The sequence below is a fragment of the Notechis scutatus genome, chromosome 11 (assembly GCF_049901735.1).
Source record: "Notechis scutatus isolate UNSWTSFEM ecotype Mainland chromosome 11, rNotScu1.2, whole genome shotgun sequence".
Classification (NCBI taxonomy): domain Eukaryota; kingdom Metazoa; phylum Chordata; class Lepidosauria; order Squamata; family Elapidae; genus Notechis; species Notechis scutatus.
Genome location: NC_142019.1, coordinates 12,124,791 through 12,149,573, shown reverse-complemented (window position 1 = coordinate 12,149,573; position 24,783 = coordinate 12,124,791). Strand labels below are relative to the sequence as shown.

At 41.7% G+C, this 24,783-nt stretch overlaps 1 protein-coding gene across 2 annotated transcripts in view; it reads right to left on the bottom strand.

Moving 5' to 3' along the window:
- The window catches only part of PCSK6 (proprotein convertase subtilisin/kexin type 6), a 123,788-nt gene that overhangs the window by 39,711 nt on the left and 59,294 nt on the right, over positions 1–24,783 (bottom strand). For both annotated transcript variants that reach the window (XM_026673061.2, XM_087972791.1), the window contains 5 exons: positions 18,279–18,451; positions 15,884–16,096; positions 14,672–14,772; positions 10,563–10,666; positions 929–1,046 (listed from right to left, as the gene is read on the bottom strand). In XM_026673061.2, coding sequence (XP_026528846.2) covers positions 929–1,046; positions 10,563–10,666; positions 14,672–14,772; positions 15,884–16,096; positions 18,279–18,451 — 709 coding nt within the window. The remainder of the gene's footprint in view (positions 1–928; positions 1,047–10,562; positions 10,667–14,671; positions 14,773–15,883; positions 16,097–18,278; positions 18,452–24,783) is intronic.

Below are 24,783 nucleotides of genomic sequence, written 5' to 3'. Positions count from 1 at the left end.
ATGAGATTGATTCAAAGTTTCATGGCCACAAAGGCATACAATAACTATTTCACTGCACTGATTCTAAAACAGGAGGTGGAAGTAATTTATGCAGTTCTGATGCAAAACCGAAGCCCTGTTTAGCTACATCTAATAATTCAACATTTTCCTTTGTAATGCATCCTCACCCCCAGAACAGGAGAAGAAGAATTGTTTGTACGTGCATGGAATTACGAGCAGAGGCCAAAGTGAATTAACTTTCAGCCATCTCTGGGGTTTCAGAAAAAGTTTTGCAAAGGTTGGTAATTAGAACTTCTTGTCCTCAGAAAAGCCACACCAAATTAAATCAGGAGAAAAGAAACTTTTAAAAGGAACCAAGAACCAAAACAACCACAACAGCAGCAGCAACAAAAGGGACGGGGAAGATGAGACCTTGAGAAGATGTAGGGACCTATCTCTCTGTGTGGTGCTTCAAGGAACAAGGCAAAGCAACCTCATAAAACAGTTCCATGCCAAGAGAATTATAGATGCTGCACTTGAGCTAAAACCCACAAGGGAGCTCCTTAAATGCCACAAAGGTGTGGGGCATTTCATCTTTTGCTAGTATATTTCCAGCTCTCTCAATTCAGGTGTGTGTTCAAAAGAGCCTACAATTTCTTCAGGTCATGTCAGTTTCATGACAGACAACTGAGACCTGAAAGCAAAACACTGCAAGGGAAAAGTGCTTAGTGAAGGTACTCTATATGTTAACTTCACCCCATGCTTCCTCTCTCCTGTTTTCTTCTCCCCTATGCCCTCGACTTACAGTCGGTCAAATTTGACCTACAGTTTGATGTGGGACCCCACAGTCGCACTGAGGGGAGGATGCTATGCTGCTCGGCACCGACACAATGGCAAATAATTAATCAAAGAGTCAATCCATCCAGATGTGAGCACTGATGACACTCACCAAGGTTTCTTATTTGAGGTTCCCACGCAGATGTGCTGGGCAGGAACGGTTTTCCATCTCTTTGCTTCCACAACCAGAGATTCTGCATCTACCAGGCCAAATCCATACAAATGGCTAACTGGAAAGAAAAGTGTCTCAGAGTCACTGGTTTATTGAGAAAAAAAGAACAGTTATTTTTCACAATTTTGCAAAGAAAGGATTTCATCTACAAATAGTTCTTTTTGATCCTTTGTGATCCTAATTTTTCATATCATTCTGGTTTCAAGGTTTTTCTTTCTTCCCCACATTTATTTGTGCGGTAGCTCAACCTCCGACAAGTCATCTTGTTAAAAAAAATAAAGGAAAAAAAACATCCTCAACATTTAATATGCAACCCGAACCCTTCGGATGTTAATGTACTACAATTCCAGCATCCTCAGGTAGTCTGGCCAATGGAAATATAGTTCAACAATATCTAAAGGGTCTCAGATTTGCCACCTCTAGACAAAACAAATTGAATTGATCATATGATAGCAAGAGAAGTTCAAAAATGAACAAAATGAGGAATTCAATAGAAAGGAATATATGTAACCCTGAATTGAACTATGCAAATCCTTGGTGTTTGCTCTCTCTCTCTCTCTCTCTCTCTTCCTCTCCTCTCCTCTCTCCATCCTTCTCTAACCCCTCTCTCTGTCTCTCTGTCTCTCCCTCTCTCTTTCCTCTCCTCTCTCCATTCCTCTCACCCCTCCCTCCTCTCTGTCTCTGTTTCTCTCTCTCTTCCTCTCCTCTCTCCATCCCTCTCTCACCACCACCCTCTCTCTTCCTCTCCTCTCTCCATCCCTCTCCCCCTCCCTCTCTCCTTCCCTCTCTCTCTCTGTCTCTCATTTGCACTACACACACACACACACACACACACACACACAACCTTGAGTATATGATGCCAGGTGACTCACAATTGGGGATGTTGTTATTGTTGTTGCTGTTATTTCTGGACAACTGAGCTGACTACTATCATTTATTTTGCATGCTCATATACTAAATAAGTCAGCAATTCCTAAACATGTCTCATCTAGACATGCTGGAACTCCAACGGCTTAAATCCTCTGCCAAAACCAAAAGCCAGTAGTGAAAGTGTGGAAGCAGAGAAATCCAGGTTCTAATCTAGACAGGTTCTAATCTAATCTAGACTAACCTAGACCACAAAAACTCCTCGGATGACTTTGGGCCAGTCCCAGCCCCTCAACTCAACAGCCGGTTTCGTATAACGGTGAAGATGCTGGACTAGGTATAGTGAAACCCAGGTTCTAGTCCACCTTCAGCTACAGAGACCGAGTCACTTTGTTTGTCCTTCTCTGTTAGGTCAACCTACTTCTAAGAATTGTGGTGGTCAGGGAAAACAACTGTTATACTATGCTTAGATACTTAACAAATAGTTAGAAACCTTCTATGTTGGAAAGACTGTGCTGAGCTAGAAATTCTAGGAATTATCGTAAATCTGGAGAATACCACCTTGGGGAAAACTAGAATACCAGTAGTATAACAATAGCAATAGCACTAAGCAGTGGTGGGATTCAAATATTTTTACCACCAGTTTGGTGGGTGTGGCTTGGTGGGTGTGCTTTGCCCATGTGCACACACTTTGCGTGTGCGTGCACGCCAAATGTGCACTTTGCACAGATGCAGAGATGTTTGCACAGGCACAGAGGTGTTCTAACTTGCCTCCTGCAAGCCTGCATGATCCCGGTCGCTTCAGCAGCTGCCACGTGGCACTCTTCTGTGCCGCGCAAAGCAGCTGCGCTTCAAATTCAGAGGATAAAGGTGAGTATGGGAGCCCAGGTGGGTGGGTGGGCCCAACAGCAGAGCAGCGGAGAGAACTGGTTCGGTCTCCACAGCTCATCGCTGCTACTGGCTTGGCAGAACCAGGCTGAGCCGGTAGGAATAGCACCACTGGCACTAAGACTTATAGACCGTTTCATAGTGCTTTATAGCCCTCTCTAAGCAGTTTACAGAGTCAGCCTCTTGCCCCCAACAATCTGGGTCCTCATTTTACAGAAGGATGGAAGGCTGAGTTCACCTCGAGCCGTTCAGAATCGAACTCCTGAAGTGACCAGTGAGTTAGCCTGCAGTACTGCATTCTAACCACTGCGCCACCACAGCTCTTAGATACCCAAACCCGCTCAATTCCGTTTCTTAAATTGAATTCATATTCTTGTTTTGGTCATGTTTCTTTATGTTAAAGATAGACGAATGTCCCAAAAAAGAAAAAAACCATCCCTCGAGAATTTTCATTTTTGCTTGTAACACAACACAGCACAATCATGCAGATCACATCTATTAGAAAATGTTTGCAAGGTTCTTTCCTGGGCACCCATAACCCAACTCCCTATCTGCATGTATGTACAGGCACATCTGCTCCATTTGTCATAGAAAAATCGAGAAACAACAGGTTATTCTTGTTCAGAAGCCTGCAATAATTTTAACTAAAGGATTACTGTAAAAGTCGCTGAAAATAAACACAGGAGGCAGAAGGTAATTTTCACAAGAGCTTATCCTGAACCCAGACAGTGTCAAGGTTCCAGCAAAAACTAAAGTCTATGAAAAACAAAAAGAGAGGAGTGGGGAAGAAACCAGAGGAATTTCTCAGATCAAGTTAGAGAAATCAATGCAGAGAAAGTTAAGCCTCCTCCGAATGCTATTTTTGCCTAAGAGTTTTACCTGCTGAAACAGACGGGCGCTTGTAAATATCTCCTGATTAAAGCCTGGCTCTAAGAGGATTAGCAGTCTTCAGAAGGATGAAGGATCATTTTTCTTGGTTAGGTCTACAACATATCATGGATTGCACAAGACCTCTGGCTGCAAAAACCTGTGGGGATTCTGAGCTGGCCTTCTAATTCCTGAACATCAGTGAGTTGGGGAGGGGAGGAGCACTTTTCTAATCAGAAGCCTCCCAGGAATCCAAGACTCTGATCCTGAGATTTAGGGCGAAATACAAATGAGTCAATGCTCTGTAAATGCTAGGGAATTAAAAGGGGGGAGTTTGTTTGACTAGCTTGATTCTCTCATCACCTTTGACTCTATGATGCTCTTTATGCACAGTCCTACGGCAGTTAAAAAAAAGGGTTGCAATTTCTTCGGCAGGCTTTAAAACCAAAGGGGTGCATTTAGCGATCCCTCAAAAGCTTTCGTTAATACAGCTTTCTCCCAGAAGTTCCCACCAAATGGTAAATTTCTAAAGTCACGGAGGGAAATCTTATTAAGTACAGAGAGAGTAGTCAGACTAATGACATGTTTTGCGTTTCGTGTAATTGCATTGAAATGTATGTTCAGAGTTAATTATGGGCCATTCTGTTTTTGTCCCGACCACAATTTTTTTGGAATTTGAGTGTCCCTGCTTTAAAGAGTCAAAACATATAAGAAGCAACATATTCTCTGTTGTGGTCCCTGCCTTCTGGAATAAGGCCTCCCCCCACCCACGCAAGAACCAGATGTCTCCTACCCTGTTGACAATTCAGAAGTCCCAAAAGATCTGGTTGTTCTCCCAGACTTTGGGGTAGGTTGGATGGAACCCCGTTGTTAGATATGCTTGCCATATGTCACATGTGTTTGGATATAGTAGTCTGTGTTCCATATTAGCAGGCTTAAAACCCCGCGTTCCTATTGGTCCAGAAAAGCCGGGTCGTGATTGGATAGCTTGAATGCTCCGGATTGGCTCAAACAGGGTTTGCCACGATTGGTTGAAACCAAGCACGGCAAACTCGAAGAGTTGTCATTGGCTGCCTAGCCGCGGCCAGCTCTATAAGAAGAGCTGCCGCGCGCTGGGTACTTTTGTCTCAGAATCTATCCATAAATAAAGAGCTGTTGTTCACTACCCAAGCCTCGCCTATTCTTGGGACCCACCGACCGTATTTAACAGTCTGGATTTGCCATGTTGTTTATTTCCCTCATGTTTCTATTTTTTGCACTGTATTTGTGTTGTTGTTGTTTTTTAATGTGAGCCCACCCTGCAGTCTAGGGCACTGAAGTTAAAGTAAATTAAATATAGATATGCGGGGTTTTTTTCTCCCTTGCAAAAGACATGCTAGAGTTCAAAGAAGGAAGAATCAAGTCAATCATTTTGGAACTCTGGATGGCCCAGAATTCCTTTCAAATCCATTTCAGCAAAATCATCTACAACTGGCCAAGAAAATAATTCTTAGGGGGCACTCCGCTAAAATTGCATTCTATAAATTAGCATCTTTCTAATTTGTGCTCATAAGATTATAAGCAAATTGGCACCTCTTTACAGGCAATGTTTTTTCCTCCATTAGTTTTTTAAATAAGTTTTTTATTTTATTTAAAATACATATAATTCATCTTTTATTTAACGGGGGCTGTCTGGGTATAAATACCTTGTGCAATAACAGTTAAATTTTACAACCATATTCATTGCTTTGATATTAATTCTCTATTCTTACCTTATTCTTATCTTATTGATATACATAATATTTCTATTACTATAACACTCCTCTTCTTAATGTTTAATTCTATTAACATATTTTCTATATTTCACTAGTCTATTAGCTATTTCCTTCCATTAGTTTTTGTACTGCTATTTCTTTTACCATTCTTCCTGATGATAAGGTATGTACAGAAAAAGATCAGTTTCCTTGCAGAAGCTGTGTTTTCTCTATTTTGGAAGTTTGTAAGAGGAGGTTAGATAGCCACTTTTCATGGATAGTTTAATTGATCTTCCTTCTCCTTGAAGGAGATTGACTAGAACAGTGATCCCCAACCTTTTTTACGCCGCGGACCGGTATCCCCAACCTTTTTTATGGCGCGGCCCGGTACCGGCATTAGCTGGGCGCCGCCATCTTTTTTTGATGAAAAAGTGCTTCCGGTGAGCTTTCTACCCGGAAAAGCTCACCGGAAGCACTTTTTCATCAAAAAAAGATGGTGGCGCCCAGCAAGCCAGCGGCCCGGTAGGACTTGTTCCACGGACCGGTACCGGTCCGCGGACCGGTGGTTGGGGACCCCTGGACTAGAAGACTTCCAAGACCCCTTTCAGTCTATGATACTATGTTCTAAGAGTAATGAATAATTCTTAGGATTATTTCCAACACTACAATTTTGTAATTCTATGTTCTCTAAACCACTGAGAGATGTTTACATTGGTTGTAAACATGAATGTTTTTGAAAAAATGGAGAAAAGTCTACACAAATTTGTTTCACCATAAATCCTGCTTTGGGTTTATTGTTCCAACTTCCAAAGACTGTAAGAAACTGAACTGATTCCTGTTATTAGTAGCCAGGGTTGTTGCTACAAAACCCTTGGAAATTAGAATACTTATTTCATTGCCTCAGTAGCACTTAAAAAGAGTTACAAACTACTTTTTATACAACAAAGAGCTCTAAAAAACTCAACTGTGTTCTACAGTGAAGGTTTTGTTTATTCAAATCTGGTCGCTATTCAAATAGATACATTACTATTTCCCCAATAAGCAACTTTCATTTATACGAAGAGGGTTTAAAAAAAAAGATTGCATATGTATTCTACATGGAGCAAGATATACAGGTAGTCCTTGACTTACGACCACAATTGAGCCCAAAATTTATGTTGCTAAGGGAAACACTTGTTAAGTAAGTTTTGCCCCCATTTGTGAGACACTTCCAAGGGTGTCATGCCCCTGTTGGATTCTGAATTCAAGGAGGCAGAAGAACAGCTGACAGGGAGTGGGAGTGTGGCTCCATTGGCTGTGGAGGAGGCTGGGGAAAGGCAAAATCCAGCTGGGCAGAGCAAGGGAGAGGTAGAACAAGGGAGAGCGAGTTCAGAGGAAGACCCAGGCCCACCCTCTCTTCATCCTAGGGCATGCAGGGAGGAACGGAGAAGAGAACAGCGTGGGTTGCATGGCTTACGGGAGAGGAAAGGGCCCTGATTCCCTTCATTAGCCACACCTGGGAATGGAATAAAAGAGATGCATGCTGAGTGCAGCAGCAGCTGGGAACAAACATGAGTTTAGCTTGTGTTGACTTTGGTTATCTGCGTTCCTGGCATCCTCCCAACCGTGTTGAGTTACTACTGTTCCTTCACATCTGGAATTCCTTCTCTTGCCCTGCCGCACTAATTACATCATCTTGCCTTGATTGGACTTATAGTTATAGTTTTTGTTGACCATGTTTTGGAGTTGATTCTCTGCAGCCAAAGGCTGTTCCTGGGAGAGTTTTTCTCCACCCAGAAGGTAACCAGGACACTGGGGGCAAAGTTGGAGTTAATAAAGGGACTCCTACTGATTATCTGACTTTGTTGCCTTTGGGCCATCCCCAGGTCATCACAAAAGAATTTTGATCACGTGACCATGGGGTTCTAAATGTGAAAAAATGGCCATAAGTCACTTTTTCAGTGCTGTGGTAACTTTGGATGGTGATTAAATGAGCTGTTCTAAGTCAAAGGCCACCTGAATGTGTGAGTAGTAACTACGTTGTCAAATTTTTATTCTGATTCTCTCCTTTGACTCTGGGCAGGGGAAGGGTCCTGTTTTAGATTCAACTTTAAAAAAAAAAAGTCTTCTTGCTTTCTCTCTTCAGTGGAAAAAGCAATCGACCCATCCATCAAAGCAAAGAGAGATCATGCACCCTCCTCATTGTGGTCTATGTGGTTAGAATTCCCTCTGCAAAAAATAAATAAAAAATAAAAAAGTAGTTTAAGTCTGTCGCAGGAGGGGAGAATTGGATCAGAGCAGCTGTGCTGAAATAGCTGCCTGGGAAGTCTTTTTGCCTAAAGAGAAAAAAAATATCCCTGTGTGTTCCTGACCTCAGGGAAGCCCAAACAGCCCACCTACCCAACCACAGACGCACACACTCCAGGAGGGCTATTAGAAGCTTTGGAAAGAACAGTGGGATTCCGTTGGTCCTTCAATGTTTTCTTTTATGGTATAAGAATACGGCCCTGCATTGTGTGAATTAATCAAAATGTTTTTCAACTTCATTTCCTTCCCGTCTCTTGTGATTTCCTTAAGAAATGCACAGCTCTGTGCTTTTGGCTTTCTACGCCTCCTCGCTTCAAGTAACAACTGCACTGCATTTATCATTTCTAAAGATTTACAGCCCATCTTTCTTTCGGGAGATAAAGGTAGCCTGCTTTCCTTCCTTCCTTCCTTCCTTCCTTCCTTCCTTCCTTCCTTCCTTCCTTCCTTCCTTCCTTCCTTCCTTCCTTCCTTCCTTCCTTCCTTCCTTCCTTCCTTCCATATTAACAATCTCTAAATGTTGCCATTATTGGAATCTAAGGAGCTGACTTTCCCTATAGCTACCCCTGCCCTGTGGAACACCCTTCCTCCTGAGATCCGACAAGCACCCAGCTTCCTTGCTTCTGGAAAAAATCTTGAAACACTTGGCTCTTCACACAGGCATTTGAGTTCAGTTCAGGTAAGTTTGGCTGGGGCTTGCGTATCCACACAAATGGCTCTGCGTGCCACCTGTGGCATGCGTGCCATAGGTTCGCCATCACGGGCTTAGGGGAACCAAGATACAATAACATGAGCCTCGGTGGCACAGTGGTTAGGATGCAGTACTGCAGGCTACTTTTGCTGACTGCTGGCTGCCTGCAATTTGGCAGTTCGAATCTCACCAGGCTCAAAGTTGACTTAGCCTTCCTTCTTTCCTTCCTTCCTTCCTTCCTTCCTTCCTTCCTTCCTTCCTTCCTTCCTTCCTTCCTTGGATAATTTTCCAAAACCACCAGTGAGACCGGTTGTGTTGAGACAGAGTGAGGACTCAGAATCAGCTGGGAAACGACTGGGGTTAGATTTGAACACAGATTTCCCTTCGCCACTATATAGTCCCAATTTATGACTAGAATTTGTGTTGCTAAGCAAGGTGCTTGTTAAGTCTCTTGGGCCTATTTTTGCAACCATTGTTGTCATGTTGTGAAGTGGATGACTGCAACTCTTAGGCGTATCATACAGTGGATAAGCAAACCATTGGCTTTGCTTGTCAGAAGGCAGCTGGGAAGATCAGAAATGGTGATCATATAACTATGGGATGTTGAGGAGGGGTAAGCACATGCTGGTTGCCAAGCACCATCACATGACTGTGGGGATGCTGTGACAAGGATCGGTTGTAACCTCACTTTTTTTCAGTGCCACTGTAACACCAAGCTGCTAGTAAAATGAACAGCTGAGCAAAGGAGAAGTACTCAATAAGTTAAGAGGGCAAAGTATTTATGGAGAATCTCAGTCATCCAGGTCACAGTTGTCCCAGATGTTTCGCTTCTCATCCAAGAAGCTTCTTCAGCTCTGATGTCCACATTTTACTGACCTCGGAAGGAAGGAAGGAAGGAAGAAAGGAAGGAAGGAAAGAAGGAAGGCTAAGTCAACTTTGAGCCTGGTGAGATTCGAACTGCCAAATTGCAGGCAGCCAGCAGTCAGCAAAAGTAGCCTGCAGTACTGCATCCTAACCACTGTGCCACCGAGGCTCATGTTATTGTATCTTGGTTCCCCTAAGCCCATGATGGCGAACCTATGGCACGCATGCCACAGGTGGCACGCAGAGCCATTTGTGTGGATACGCAAGCCCCAGCCAAACTTATCTGCACTGGCATGCACATTTCCCAGCTGATTTTCGGCCTGTTTGAGGCCAATTTTTTCCCTCCTGGAGGCTTGAGGGAAGCCTCTGCAGCCTCGGGAGGCCAAAAAACAGGCCTTCCGGAAATACCGGAAATGCCGAAACGAGCCCGTTTTTCGGCTTCCAAAGGCTGCAGAGGCTTTCCTCGAGCCTCTGGGAGGATGAAAATGGCTGCAAAAGGGCCGAAAATCAGCTGTGAGGCACATGCATGTGCAGTGCAGGTAAGGGGGCGGGGCGGGGGTGTTGTGCATGCATGTGCCGGGGGTGGGGTGCATAGCATTGTGGGTGCCAGTGCGCACACATTTTCGGCACACACAACACACAACAGAGAGATACAATCAAGATCAAGTGAGGTATTAATACCACTCTATAAAGCCTTAGTAAGACCACACCTAGAGTACTGCATCCAGTTTTGGTCAACACATTATAAAAAAGATGTTGAGTCTCTAGAAAAAGTGCAGAGAAGAGCAACCAGGATGATTAGGAGACTGGAGACTAAGGCATATGAAGAATGGTTACAGGAACTGGGCTTAGCTAGTCTAGTGAAGAGAAGGACCAGGAGAGACATGATAGCAGTCTTCCAATATTTGAGGGGCTGCCACAGAGAGGAAGGGGTCAAATCTATTTTCTAAAGCACCTGTAGGCCAGACAAGGAATAATGGATGGAAACTGAAGAAGGAGAAATTAACCTGGAAATAAGGATAAACGTTTTGACAGTGACAACAATCAACCAATGGAACAGAAGTTGCCCTTGGAAGTTGTGGGAGCACCATCACTTGAGACCTTCAAGAAGAGATTGGACTGCTATTTGTCAGAAATGGTGTAGGGTCTCCCACTTGGGTGAAGGGTTGGACTAGATGATCTATAAGGTCCCTTCCAACTCGGATTATCTGTTATCTGTTATTTTTCATTTTCGAAAGGTTTGCCATTACTGCCCTAAGCCTTCTCCTTGTAGGCTAAACATGCCAAATTCCTACAGATTCCCTTTCCATAGTGGAATGAACATTGCCTTCCCTTTTGGCGAAAGGAAACAACCAAACTGCATCCAACCCAGAAATCTCACCTCGCCGTCCAGCTCCATTAGTTTTCCAGTCAGGAGCCATGAGATGAACCGGTCGAGATGTTTTCACAAGCAGGTGCTGCACATCTCGCCACGTCAGCAAAGGGCTAAAACACACACATAAGGAAAGAAAGAGAAATATATATGTATAGATATATATAGGTAGCATTCATGTCATGTCTTGCAGGTTGTAGAGTTGGGTTTCCTAAAAGGATTTCGCCAAAGAGAAGCACCGGGGCAGAAATATTATTCAATTTCAGCCAATAGCTATCTAAAAGCTCTTCTGGTCAGTGAGCTGAGAAACAACTTTCCTGCAGCTAGGCTGGAGTCCTGATTACAGAGGAATAAAAACAATCCTGAGACAGCAGAATGGCCCTGCATCACAGGTAGAATGCATTCTCCCGTCCTAAATCTTCCTCTTATATAAAAAAAATGGCTAGTGTTTTGGGTTTTTTTTTAAAGAAAAGAAATCTGACGGAAGAACAACCTGACAGACTAGTTTCTTATTTTGTAGGGAAGTCAGTAGAAACAGAGACACATCAAAGCTTTGGCTGCTCACTGCAGGTGAACCACGTACAAAATGCTGCATTGTTTCTTTGAGCAGGAGTGCTGATTTGTGGCAAATAAACATCATGCAACCGGCCACACTGAAGAGCATTACATTGCAGCCACGTTTCACCATAGGCTCAGGGGTAACTCCGAGAGGACTTCAAGAATCTGTTCATTCATCACTTCTTGAAGGTAGTCGCAAACTCATAATTTCAAGAAAGGTTGGTACAAAACATCTAAAAAGGCCTGGTGTGTGTGTGTGTGTGTGTGTGTGTGTGTGTCCCCTCTCTCTCAAGCTGTCTGCTCTAGTATATTCCTCTTCGGTATATGAACAGGAATATAGGCCACAGATCAATGAAATAAACAAGCAAACAGTACGCCAAGCATTGGATTACAAAACCAATCATTTTTGGGCAACTAATGGCTAAACATGTTGGATGTTGTTCCTGAACTAATATGGACTTCAGAAAATAAACTATGACTTCAGAAGGTGTTGAGTAAGTGGACATAAAAGCCAAAATCAAAATCTACCTGGTCGGATAGGATGGGCACGCTCCAGGTTCCTTCCTTCCTGCCCTCCCTCCCTCCTTCCTGTTATTACCTTCTCCCTTCCAATATTCTTCCTCCCTCCCTCCCTCCTTCCTGTTATTACCTTCTCCCTTCCAATATTCTTCCTCCCTCTCTCCCTTCTTCCTTCCTATTATTACCTTCTCTCTCCCAGTATTCTTCCTCCCTCCCTCCCTCCCTCCCTCTGTCCTTCCTTCCTTCCTTCCTTCCTTCCTTCCTTCCTTCCTTCCTTCCTTCCTTCCTTCCTTCCTTCCTTCCTTCCTTCCTTCCTTCCTTCCTTCCTTCCTTCCCTCCATATTAACAATCTCTAAATGTTGCCATTATTGGAATCTAAGGAGCTGACTTTCCCTATAGCTACCCCTGCCCTGTGAAACACCTCCTGATATCCGACAAGCACCCAGCTTCCTTGCTTCTGGAAAAAGTCTTGAAACACCTGGCTCTTCACACAGGCATTTGAGTAATGTTAGCCTGGAGCTTGATCAGATGTTACTTTGATATGGTACCGAGTGTTGCCCCAGGGTGCCATAGCTTTTTATTGTGGTTCTTTGGAGTTCTTTGCTGGTTTTATTATTTCATGAGCTACACAGGGTTGTGGTTGGTATATGGGCAGCTATATAAGTCTTTCAGACTAATAAATAAAATAATACCTGGCGGGGGTGGGGGGGAAGCAGTTGCTTTTGCCTTGCAGGCATTTCTTAAATGTCTCATGTGCACTTATGGATTATGTATATAGATATCAGGATTAAGATCAGGATTAAGAAAAAACCATTCTGGCACAGCCCCAAATTTAAAACTGAAACGGCTGTGAAAGTCTGACTCACAGACGAACACTATACAGAAGCCTGATGATGGCAGATGAGATTCTGCAAACATTGCTCAACTTTAAAGCAAACGAGGAAATATCAAAAGCTGAATAGTATGCTTGGTTGATGAATATTCTGCTGAACTTTAAAAGCAACAACTATAATGACGTGGAAAATATCCGAACAAAGCTGAATACCATATATGTATGATGTACCACACAGAAAAGATGAGATTCTTGAAGATATATTTTAACTTAAAATATATAAGGATAATGGACGAAACTAAAATATATATATATATATATATATATATATATATATATATATATATATATATATATATGTTTTAAATAATCAGAGCTATTAAGAATAAAATGTCAGTTGATTGTCTCTCTGGCAAAAAAGAAGGAGGTAACATTGAACACGTAATATTGCTATAATATATTTGTGATTGAGTATTTAATGGAGTGTTGGAGGTCTAATGGAGGTCTAAATAACTCCAACATTTGTAGACCTAGGTACCCCTAATCTTATTTGCAAGCAATCTGGGGGGGTCCCCTGTGTGTCCCAGCTGCACATCAAGTTTTGAACATTTCAATCTTAAAACCCAAGGTGCCAATGCTGGTGTTTATACTTGTGAGACAATTCCATCTCTTCCATCACAATAACGAGAAAAAAAATATCTCCATCTTCAACAGAATAATGCGAAACAAACAAATAAACGAACCCATCCCTGCCACTGTGAGTCACAGCAATTAACAATGCATTAGCATTGAAAGCCAAAGTCACAGCATGGAAGTATTAAAAGCAGTCAGCAGAGATAGCTTGAAGATCATTTTTTCTCCCCCCCCCCCCGCTTCTTCTTTAAAATAAAACAAGGTGAAAAAAGTTTCAGGCTAAACAAAAGCGGCCAAACTTTGATAGAATCGTGGAAAGTCATGTTCCATGGAAAGGGAGAGAGAAAGGCAATCTCGCCCAGGTTTCCAGGGGTTCCTCAGAAGCTTATCTAGGCTTCATGAGTTTCTCAGCCAAGAAAATAAGCAGCAGGTAGACAAACATTTTGAGTTATATGTTCCATCATGTTCCATGATGACTGCCTAATGTCCCACAGCAGGAAAGGCATGCACCAAAACATCAAGAAACATTTAAAATTGGCACAAATCTCTAGGCGTGTCATCAGTCTCATCCAAAATCTCATGCAAAGACTCAAGATTTTAGAAACTCATGGGGTTTTGTCTGTTTTTATTTTAAGAAATGGCTTATATTTAATTTGGATCTCCAACATGCATGTCAGCCCTGCAGGAAGGTGTAGGAAGCCACCTTCTTCAGCCTGGTGTTTTCCAAAGGTAGTGTCAACTCGTAAAGCATTCCTGGACTACTCTTGAGTTACCATAGGCAGGAGGGGGGAGAACTGATGGAAAAGCTCAGTTGCTATGACCAGAAGCACAATCCACGCATACCTTTCTCCAGATTGTATCCCAGGTTACTAGAGAAAGTTGGAGAGGCATGTTTTCTACAGCCCACGAAAATGCTTTGTTGGAGAATGTAATGTATGACACAGCCTGGGAGGAGGGGGGAAATAGGGTCATAGGTGGGCAGTAAATTATGTGGAGCAGAGCCGACTGCACTTGGGAAAGTGCCGACATGTTGCTCTTAATAAATAATTGGATTTCTTTTAAAACTTGGCTCAAGGCTCATGAATTAATTAGGGCATCTGTCAGAACCCTGACATTTAGTGGACTTCAACTTCCAGAAATCTGAGAATGGTAGTCCCTGTACACCTGGAAGACCTCAGGTTGGAGAAAAACCATCACTGCTACCTTGAATCAAGACTCTTATGTCCTCTTATGACTTCAAAGACAAATTCACAGAGAAGGCTATGAGCAAATCTGAGTATCTGCGGTCATCCAAATTACAGAGTGCATTTCTTTGAATATCAGAGGCTATGGAGCAACCAAAGAAGGAAATTGGTTGGCCTTTGCAGGAAACAACACACTCAAATGGAAAAAAAACACACACCACAGAATAGCATAGGATATATTCTAAAATGTTTATAGGAGACCAGCTCTGCAGGCCTCTCTACCACCCAGAATGCTTTCAGCAGTTGCATACAAAACTGGATTAGCATAATGTCTTCAACTTTTCCCCCTTTAACAAATAACGTCTACCCAAGAGGGTGAATTGAATCCTTACTTGGCTTCCAAAGCTAGAGCAATGATCCCAGCTACCATGGGGGCAGAAACGGAAGTCCCCGTGTGGCCATCTGTGCAATGTTTCTTCAGATCGGTGGTCATCTAAGAAGAAAGCGAATGTAACTATCAGCCAAGCTGGAAAGGGAGAAACAACATTCCAATCACATCGCATAGCTCAGATTTTGTGCAACCATAAATGGCCACGATCAAGGAGATACAGTACCAACGGGTCTTTGGCTTCCAACAGTAGGTCTTTTCATTCATTCTTTTTTTTAAAAAAAAATGGGGCAAATGAGATTATCTGAATTGCTATAACCTCTTCCAAACAAGAGGTTTAGTAGGACTGGATCTCCAACGTGCATGGATCTCCAACGTGCATGGATCTCCAACGTGAATAAAAATGTTGAGATAAAAAATCAGAGCTAGTCCTTTCCTCTGTGATCTAACTTTCAACAAGGAGAACTGTCTAACTTGGACCTGAGTAATAAAATAAAATGAATTATCTTTAAGCAGTTTATGGAATCTGGGAAGCATGGTGACTCCATAATCTTGTGTAAAATATTTTCACTGAATTTTGGCTTCCCACAGCAAAGGCAATGCTACTAGTGATGTTTGGGTGTGGCAGGTATGCAATTTAACTGATCAAGGTGCTCTGTATTGCTTCTGTAGTCATTCACTGGCTGGAAGATCTACCAAACGCCCATGCAGAAGCTTTTTCTATTTGGACAGCCCACATTTTTGTTGTTAGTTGCAAAGTCGTGTCTGATCCATTACGACCCCATGGAAAACATTCGTCCAGGCCTTCCTGTCCTCTACCATCCTCCGGAGTCCATTTAAGCTCACACCTACTGCTTCAGTGACTCCATCCAGCCTCCTCATTCTCTGCCATCCTCTTCTTCTTCTTCTTTTGCCCTCAATCTTTCCCAGCATTAGGCTCTTCTCCAGTGAGTCCTTCCTTCTCATGAGGTGGCCAAAGTCTTTGAGTTTCATCTTAAGGATCTGAGGGTTGATCTCCTCTAGGACTGACCGGTTGGATCACCTTGCAGTCCAAGGGACTCGCAGGTGTCTTCTCCAGCTCAAGAGTTCAAGGGCCTCAATTATGTCGCATAAACAATGCAAAGTTTCATTCGTTACAAGCAGGAGCCTGCATAGCTTTGCCAAACAGAAGCCGAGCAAAGTTCTGCTGCTTCAAAGTTTTACTCTATTTACTTACAATCTGCCGCTCGTAGAAAGCCCCGCTGCTATAAGTTGTGGCAAGGGTGGAGGCGCACTCCTCCAAATACCACGGCTTGTTCCCATTCTCAGTGGTGCTGCTAACAGAGATGGTGTAGACGCTGTTGGTGTACCCATCACAGGAACAATGGTCCCCTTCTCGGCCACCATTTCCAGAAGCCCAGACAAAAATAGAACCCCGTCCTCTACGACCCTAGGCAGGGTTGGAAAGATAATTGACACTTTACTTAAAAGACTAAATCTCTACCCATTATGAACAATGTTCATTGAATGTAACCTCCAAAAAGAAGCGCCTGCCCAGTTTTATTCTCAGGAAATAACTTGTGTAAATTCCCACCATATTCACCATGGTGGAAAAATACATATGACCAAACATAAAGCATTTTGCAAAGGGGTTTTACCTTTCAAAGGGAATGTTTGGAGACATTACAGGAAGTCCTCGAGTTATGGCCACAATTGAGCCCAAAATTTATGTCGCTAAGTGAAATATGTGTGAAATTGCAGAAAAATTCCATTTTGCAACTTTTCTTGCCAGAATTGTTAAGTGAATCATTGCATTTGTTAAGTTAGCCACACAGTTGTTAAGTGACTCCAGATTCCCCATTGATTTTGTTCATCAGAAGGTCGCAAAAGCTGATCACATGACCCCGGGACACTCCAGCAACCATCATAAATATGAACCACTTGCCAAGCATCTGAACTTTGGTCACATGACCATGGGGGATGCTGCAACGGTTGTAACAGAGGTGGGATTCAGTAGGTTCTGATCAGTTCTGGAGAACCAGTAGTGGAAATTTTGAACAGTTTGGAGAACTGGCAAATACCACCTCTGACTGCCATCTATTCTCTGCCTCCTGAGTCCCAGCTGATTGGCTGGGTCTCCTTTGGTTGCCCTGCACAGGAGAATGGAACTGGAAAGCAGGTTAGTGGGGTGGGGAGGGATTGGGATTTTGCAGTAACCTTCCCCCAGGAGTGGGGAGGAAATGGGGATTTTACAGTATCCTTCCCTTGCCACACCCACCAAGCCATGCCCACAGAACCGGAAGTAAAAAAAATTTGAATCCCACCACTGGGTTGTAAGTGTGAAAAACGGTGGTAAGTCACATTTTTCAATGCCATTGTAACTTTCAACAGTCACTAAATGAATTGCAAGTCAAAGACTACCTCATCTCAAGCCTTCATCCCATAAGCATTAGTGCAAATTTCTTTTGATGGAGCAGTATGGCATATGTTTGTGTGTATAAAGCAATATAGATCTTGGAAGACTGAGAAGTTGTAGGTGAAACTGGATCCTCCACCCAACCCTTCACTAGAGTTATCCTGGTCTCATCCTAAAGACAGACCACATTCCAAATTCAGAACAGATTGCAGAAAACTCATAGATTTTAGTTCTAGATAGTCATTCATTTGAAGGTTAGGGAAACAGGAAGCATGAGTGAAGCATGAGTGGGAAGACATGTCACTTCCTTTACAGCACTAAAGGAACAGGAGAGTTGACCCGTGGGATAGGGAAGGGATGAACTTAAGAGAGACTTTCAAAATTACATAGAGAAAGAGAAGAGGCTGAGAAAGAAACACAAGAAAACCCTGCCTCCATTTGATAAAATGGGACAAAGACAAATTTGGACAGGCTTTCAAGACTCCATCATTCTACCATACGACAATAAAGAATATTTTTGGAATACTTCCAGTCCCTGTTCCTCCTCTTGGCCTATTTTTGAGGGCTCATGCCAAAAATAAGAGTTGTGGCTAAACACATCTGGTTGCAGAAAATTGAATAGAGGAGCCACAGACAAAAAAAGGAGCAACACATTTGGATTCTACGTCTGCGTTCAAAACTGCAGAAAAGAAACAAAGGAGATTGTGGGATATCTAGTTCTGGTTCTAAGAAGGTTAAAATAAATCAATCAAGAGCTGGAAGGGACCTTGGAGGTCTTTTAGTCCAACCCCCTGCTCAAGCAGGAGACTCTATACCATTTCAGATAGATGGCTGTCCAGTCTTTTCTTGAAAACCTCCAGTGATGAAGCACCTACAACTTCTGGAGGCAAGCTGTTCCACTGGTTAATTGTCCTCACTGCTAGAAAGTTTCTCCTTAATTCCAGGTTGCTTCTCTCCTTGATTAGTTTCCAACCGTTGTTTCTTGTCTTGCCTTCCAGTGGTTTGGAAAATAAGCTGACCCCCCCCCTTCTTTGTGGCAGCCCCTCAAATACTGGAATACTTCTATATATTCATATTATATACCTATGTATTTATATGTATTTAGATATACGACTATATCTATGACTAGATCATGCATTGATGCAAAATGGAGAACAGAACCTGAAAAAGAGCAATAAAGGCCCCCACCAGTGAGAAGAGAAAACGGGGTGGCTACCTTTTTAATGCCATGTTCAAATGCTTGCTTGGCCAAAGGACCAGGTCCATCCACCGTGCGGCCATCATCATCTGGACCCCAACTAGCACTGTAGACATGGATATATTCTGGTTTGGCACCAATTGCTTTGGCTTCCACCACATCTGTCACGTCCCCATCTAGCATTCGGATGCCTGAAAGAGAATTCACCCAGGTTTTTTTTTTTAAAAAAACAAAGGACAAAAGAAATGGTTTGGGATAGCCCTTTGTACAGGTGACAAGGACAACAATCCAAGGCTTTTGTTCAAAGTGCAGCCCGGAGCATGAATGGCTCTCTTTCCTTGAAAGGATTGGTCATTGAGATTACCTAGAGAACTATCCCTTTGGGCAGAATCAATCCACATCGGAATGAATCCTCAACCAGCTGGGGCTTCTGTATTACCTTCAGGATTGGCTTCTGATACAAAGCGTTAAGACAGTGTGCCTGGAAGGTTACCAAGCCATGGATACTCATCTCTGGCCAAATCCACAGCTGCACTCTAATGAGCAGAGCTGTCTCTGAGAGGAGAGGATTGTTTTGTGCATAATTCTGGCACACCCACCACAAGCAACACCTTGCAGAATAAACAAAAATGGAGGAAGCAGGAGAGGAGAATACATTACAAGCCCGAAGGCAGATGGAACATTTGCACAGTGAGGCATAAGTTGGTTATGGAAATATATAGGGTGAATTATTCTCCTCTGATGAGTCTGGACACCGGTCCAGCAGCTAACAAACAGGGCTTTCCTGGAAATGAATAAAGCAAATAAGGCACGGTCCACCAGAAAGTTGGCCGGGTCTCTTCCAAATGAAATGGGAACTAGGAAACAGCTGAGCCTGTTGGATCAGGGCAGAAATCCTCCTTGAATTTATGGTGTTTTTAATTTTTTTTTTATAGAGATAAAAATGCAGCCAAACTGACAAAAAGGAAAGGCTTAGCCTTGAATGAATGAATGAATGAATGAATGAATGAATGAATGAATGAATGAATGAATGTACATGAACCAGTCTCAAAAAATTATAGCAGCTTGATTCATTCTTTCTATAAAGAGGAACAACTGATTATTTATCACAGTTTAAGAGGCTTACCATGGGTGGCAACACTTAGGAGAAAAGGGCAGCCAACGGTAATCATAGTGCCTAATATTGTTAAGTACAAAGGCCTCTGTTTAGTTTTAAGAGATTTCATTTTTTCTTTCTGCACATATTTTTTCTTAAGAAAAAAAAAAAAAGACCAAGAGGAAAAGTTAATTACAGCTGCAGCTTTACTGTGGATTGCAGGTTTTTTTTAATAAACCCTCTTGAACATTATCCTCCTCCGACAGTACAAAATGAATCTAGGCAGTTTAGCAAAAAATCCCCAAAACCGTCCCCTGAGCTGAATTCAAACCAACATTGTGCAGCAGGCTTATTTCTATAATTGTTGCTAGAAGTTCAAGGCCAGACTCTACGTTCCTCTGAAGATAATTGGTTGGGTAAAAAGGAACATACAAGGCAGTTTCAACTCACTAAACAGAAATGCATCTACATTCACTCATTAGGGAATAAAAGCATGTAGAAATAAATAACACAACTGGTTGCAAAATTCGTAGTTTGCGTTTAGGAGATATGATTATGTCTCATTTAATGAAGGGCTCTAGATCTCACTATAATGGGAAAAGTGAAAAAGCTTGCAGGAAACCAAGAAATAAGCTAAATGGAAGCGGAGACAGGATTTTGATCTTAGAAAAGTTAGATCCTCCACTTGAGTTAAGGTAGAACTATAGTATTACACATACTTGGTCTGCTAATAGCGCACAGGTTTGTAAGGACCAGTTACAGAAGAAGACCTCTGGTTATAAAGAACCTCAATACTGAGATTCTACAATGTTAGGCTTCACAAAACAAAACTTGCATAGAACTTTAGCATAATGTCTCTCCCAGAAACCAAATTTCTGAATTTATGATTAATCGTGCTGCTCAAAATCATGCAAAACCTATTTTAGTTAACTTTCCTTCCAATGGTCCCAAAGGTGCTTTTTCTGGAGGCAACTGGACTTTCTTATTTTTCTTTTGAAGACGTTTCGCTTCTCATCCAATAGCTCTGACTGGATGGTGGGGGAATGAAAGGATTTATATTCCTTGCAGACAGCTGGTCGTTTGCATCCTTTTAGAGGGTTGTTGAAGCAGTTGGAGGTTTATCTGTGTCCTCAGGGTAACCTGAGTAGTGCTCCTGGTTCCTGTAGTCTGCAATTTTTTTCCTCTGGAAATCCATTCCTACTGAAAAATTGCACTACAGGGACCAGGAGCATTACTGAGGACACAAATAAACCTCCAAGTGGCCTCAATGACTCTCTAAAAGGATGAAAATGACCAGCTGTCTGCAAGGAATATAAATCCTTCCATTCCCCACCATCCAGGCAGAGCTGAAGAAGCTTCTTGGATGAGAAGCAAAGCATCTTAAAAAAAACAAAAAACAAGAAAGTCCAATTGCCTCCTGAAAAAGCACCTTTGGGACAACCATGATCTGGAGGACTGAGAACCTCTACAGACCTTTTCTCCTTCCAGTTGAGCTCAGCTCTCAAGGACGGGTCCTTTCTCAGCAAGAATGAGGAATTGGTTTGTAAGTGTTTTCCTCCAGGCTATTTTTATCTAGCTACAGCCATGGTATTTCGAGCAGAGCCAATAATGCAATATGGTAACCCTCCATCAAAAGAAACTGGCAAATATGAATTGAGAGAAAGTTACGGTTAAGAATCTCTGCCTTTATCAATTAAAAAAAAAAGACAGTGATTCTTAACCATAACTTTCTCTCAATTTGTATCAACACAAAAAGTTGTGGACATGGAAGCATCCTTGATTGATAAATTGCCAGCAGAAAAGGCAAAAATCTCTTTTAAATTAAGCTTGATTCCTCCTTTGAAAACAGAGTAGTTACTGTAATTCTTGTGCTGGAACTAATAAATATGGTTAATTAGAGCTCTTAGATTCTTATTCTCTGAATGAACTTTTTTTTAGATGGTAAAGAGGAAAGTCTGACAAGGGAAAGAATTAGCTTCTTCCTTCTCCTTTCACTTCCACGGGGGTGGATTAAATTCAAAACACCCCATCTTCTTTATTTCACTTTCTCTAAAACAGCCCTCCAATATCTAAAGGTCATGTTTACATTGCACACTAAATCTAGGTTTATTGAACCATTGTTGACATTCTAATTGGTTGGGTTTAAAAGCACAGTAACAAGGCAGTGTAGCTATCTCATGCAAGTGATTGATTGATTGTGTGCTATGAAGTTATTGTCAATTCTCAGCAGCCACATAGATAAATTGTCCCTGGGACTATTTCAACCCAATCTGGCTTTTCATGGCGCACTCATCACCACGGTAAGTGTTTAATATTAAATAAACATGTTCATCGGATCACATTTCAATTCTTACTGTGTTACAGAGCCCCTGATTATGACATCGAACATGTAAACAAGCTAAATTCACTACTAACATGGGCAACATCCTGCCCACACACTTTTATCTTTCTTGGTGACTTCAATCTACCTCACATTAACTGGACCCTAAACAAATGTAAAACTGAACCCATACATGCAACTTTCTACAATGCTGTAACAAATCTGGGACTGGAACAACTAGTAACCAACAATACTAGACTTAACAACTGCCTCGATCTCATCTTCTGCAATAGTTTGAATTCAATTTACGGAATACAAATTAAAAAACCCTTTTCCAACAGTGACCACAGCATGATTGACTTTTGTCTCAACATACGTCCACACAAAAATCAACACAAAGATGTGACCCCCAATTATAACTTCAAAAAAGGCAACTATGATCTTATAGACAACGATCTCTCATCCCTTGATTGGCAATTTCTATTCACTGGATGCAATACTGTTGAAGATTATTACAACATATTTTTACTTGAAGTCAAAAGAGTCATCAAACTATATGTACCAATAACAACTCCCAAAACCAGAAAAAACAGATTACCCATAACAATAAGGAAGCTTCAATCCAAAAAGAGATCACTTTAGTGGAAAAACAAATCTGGTCACGTTGCCAATTTCAAAAGCCGATACAAAAATTTATGCTACCAGATAAAGACTGAATGCACCAATTATCACATTAAACAAGAGGAAAACCTTCTACACACCAATTCCACCTGCACTTTCTACAATTTTGGAAACAACAAACTAAAAGACTCATGGTCCATCCCACCCTGAAAGGACCAAATGCCAAAGACTGCAATGATGACACCATCAAAGCCAACCTCTTTAACACATTCTTTGGCTCAGTATTTGTAAACAGCAATGGATCATGCCCAGTATTTCCTAGTCAAACCACAGACAACTACAATGATCTAATACATATCAATTTTACAGAAGACAATGTTGGAAAAGTACTACACAATCTAAAACCATCTCTATCTATTGGACTGGACGGAATATGTGCCTACTTCCTAAAAAAGCTATCCACTGCCATAGCCAAACCTCTAAGTATAATCTTTGAAAAATCTTTCAGGACCAGCTCCTTGCCAAAACTATGGTCACAAGCCACAGTCATTCCCATCTTCAAAAAGGGAGACTGCAGTCTAGTTGAAAATTACAGACCAATCTCTTTATGCTGCACCACCTGTAAAGTCATGGAATCAATTATTAACCAATCCATTATCCTCCACTTAGAGACAAACAACCTACTCTCCAAAAAACAATTTGGTTTCAGAAAAAAACTATCCTGTAATCTGCAACTCTTACAGTGCAAAAACATATGGACTACACAACTTGATTAGGGCAAAGCAACAGACGCAATCTACATAGACTTCTGTAAAGCCGTTGATTCAGTGGTACACGACAAACTACTCCTAAAACTAAAATTTTATGGTATCTCTGGACACCTGCATAACTGGATAGAAGCATTCCTGTCAGACAACAAATGGTCAAAATTGGGAGCGTCCTATCAAATTCTGTACCTGTCAACAGTGGTGTCCCACAAGGCAGTGTTCTAGGACCAACTCTTTTCATACTCTACATAAATAACCTCTGTGATCATATAAAGAGCAACTGCATTCTCTTCGCTGATGATGTAAAGCTATTCAACACCACAGACAATACTGCTACCCTTCAAAAAGATCTTGACTATGTATCAGAATGGTCAAACAAATGGCAACTTCAAATCTCAACAAATAAATTCTCGGTCCTACATATTGGCAAAAAAAAAATCAGAAAATAAAATACAGGCTGAATAGTCAAGACCTTGTTGATGATCCAAACTCTGTCAAGGACCTTGGAGTACTCATCTCTAATGATCTAAATGCTAAAGCCCACTATAACTACATAGCCAAAAAGGCATTAAGAGTTGTTAACCTAATCTTATGTAGCTTTTTCTCTGGTAATATTACACTACTAACTAGAGCATACAAAACATTTGCTAGACCAATTCTCGAATACAGCTGATCAGTCTGCAATGCACATTATGTATCTGATATTAACACAGTTGAGAAAGTCCAGAAATATTTCACAAGAAGAGTTCTCCATTCCTCTACTCATTGTAGAATACCTTATGCCACCAGACTTGAAATTCTAGTCTTAGTCCTAGAAAACCTAGAGCTACGCCGTCGTTGGTCTGATCTAAGTATAGTATATAAAATCATACATTGCAATGTCCTACCTGTCAATGAATACTTCAGCTTCAACCATAACAATACAAGAGCAAACAATAGATACAAACTCAAGGTAAACCTCATCAAACTTGATTGCAAGAAATATGACTTCAACAACAGAGTGGTCAATGTCTGGAATACTCTACCTGACTCTGTGGTTTCTTCCCCAAACCTCAAAAACTTTAACCTTAGACTGTCTACTATTGATCTCACCCCTTTCCTAAGAGGTCTGTAGCGGGCATGCATAAGCGCACCAATGTCCCTGTCCTATTGTTTCTTTTATTTTTCTAATATGTATCCATTTCATGTGTTCATAACTATGTTTATATTTATACCTATTATCTTGTAAGCGATTGGCAAATCAAATAAATAAATAAATACATAAATACATAAATAAATACATGCAGTGCATATAATCTCCTGGGTCCTCAGATTGGCAATCTGCTGCATAAATCATAGTTTAAAAATCACACAAAATGCTGAACCAAAAGCAAGAACCCCTGTTTGGGGTTAGGGCACTGTGAGCTAGCTTTTTTGAGCAAGGGGCATATAAGGGGAGAAACATGTTCTCTGGGAGCAAATGTAGAGAAGGGGAACCCCCAATTATAGGTAGTCTTTGACTTACAACGGTTCATTTAGTAACTGTTCAAAGTTACAACAGCAGTGAAAAAAGTGATTTATAATTGGTCCTCATACATACATGAGCCATGGTGGCGCAGTGGTTAGAATGCAGTATTGCAGGCTAATTCTGCTGACTGCCAGCAATCCGATTCTCACTGGTGCAAGGCTGACTCAGCCTTCCATCCTTCCAAGGTGGGTAAAAGTGAGGACAGGATTGTT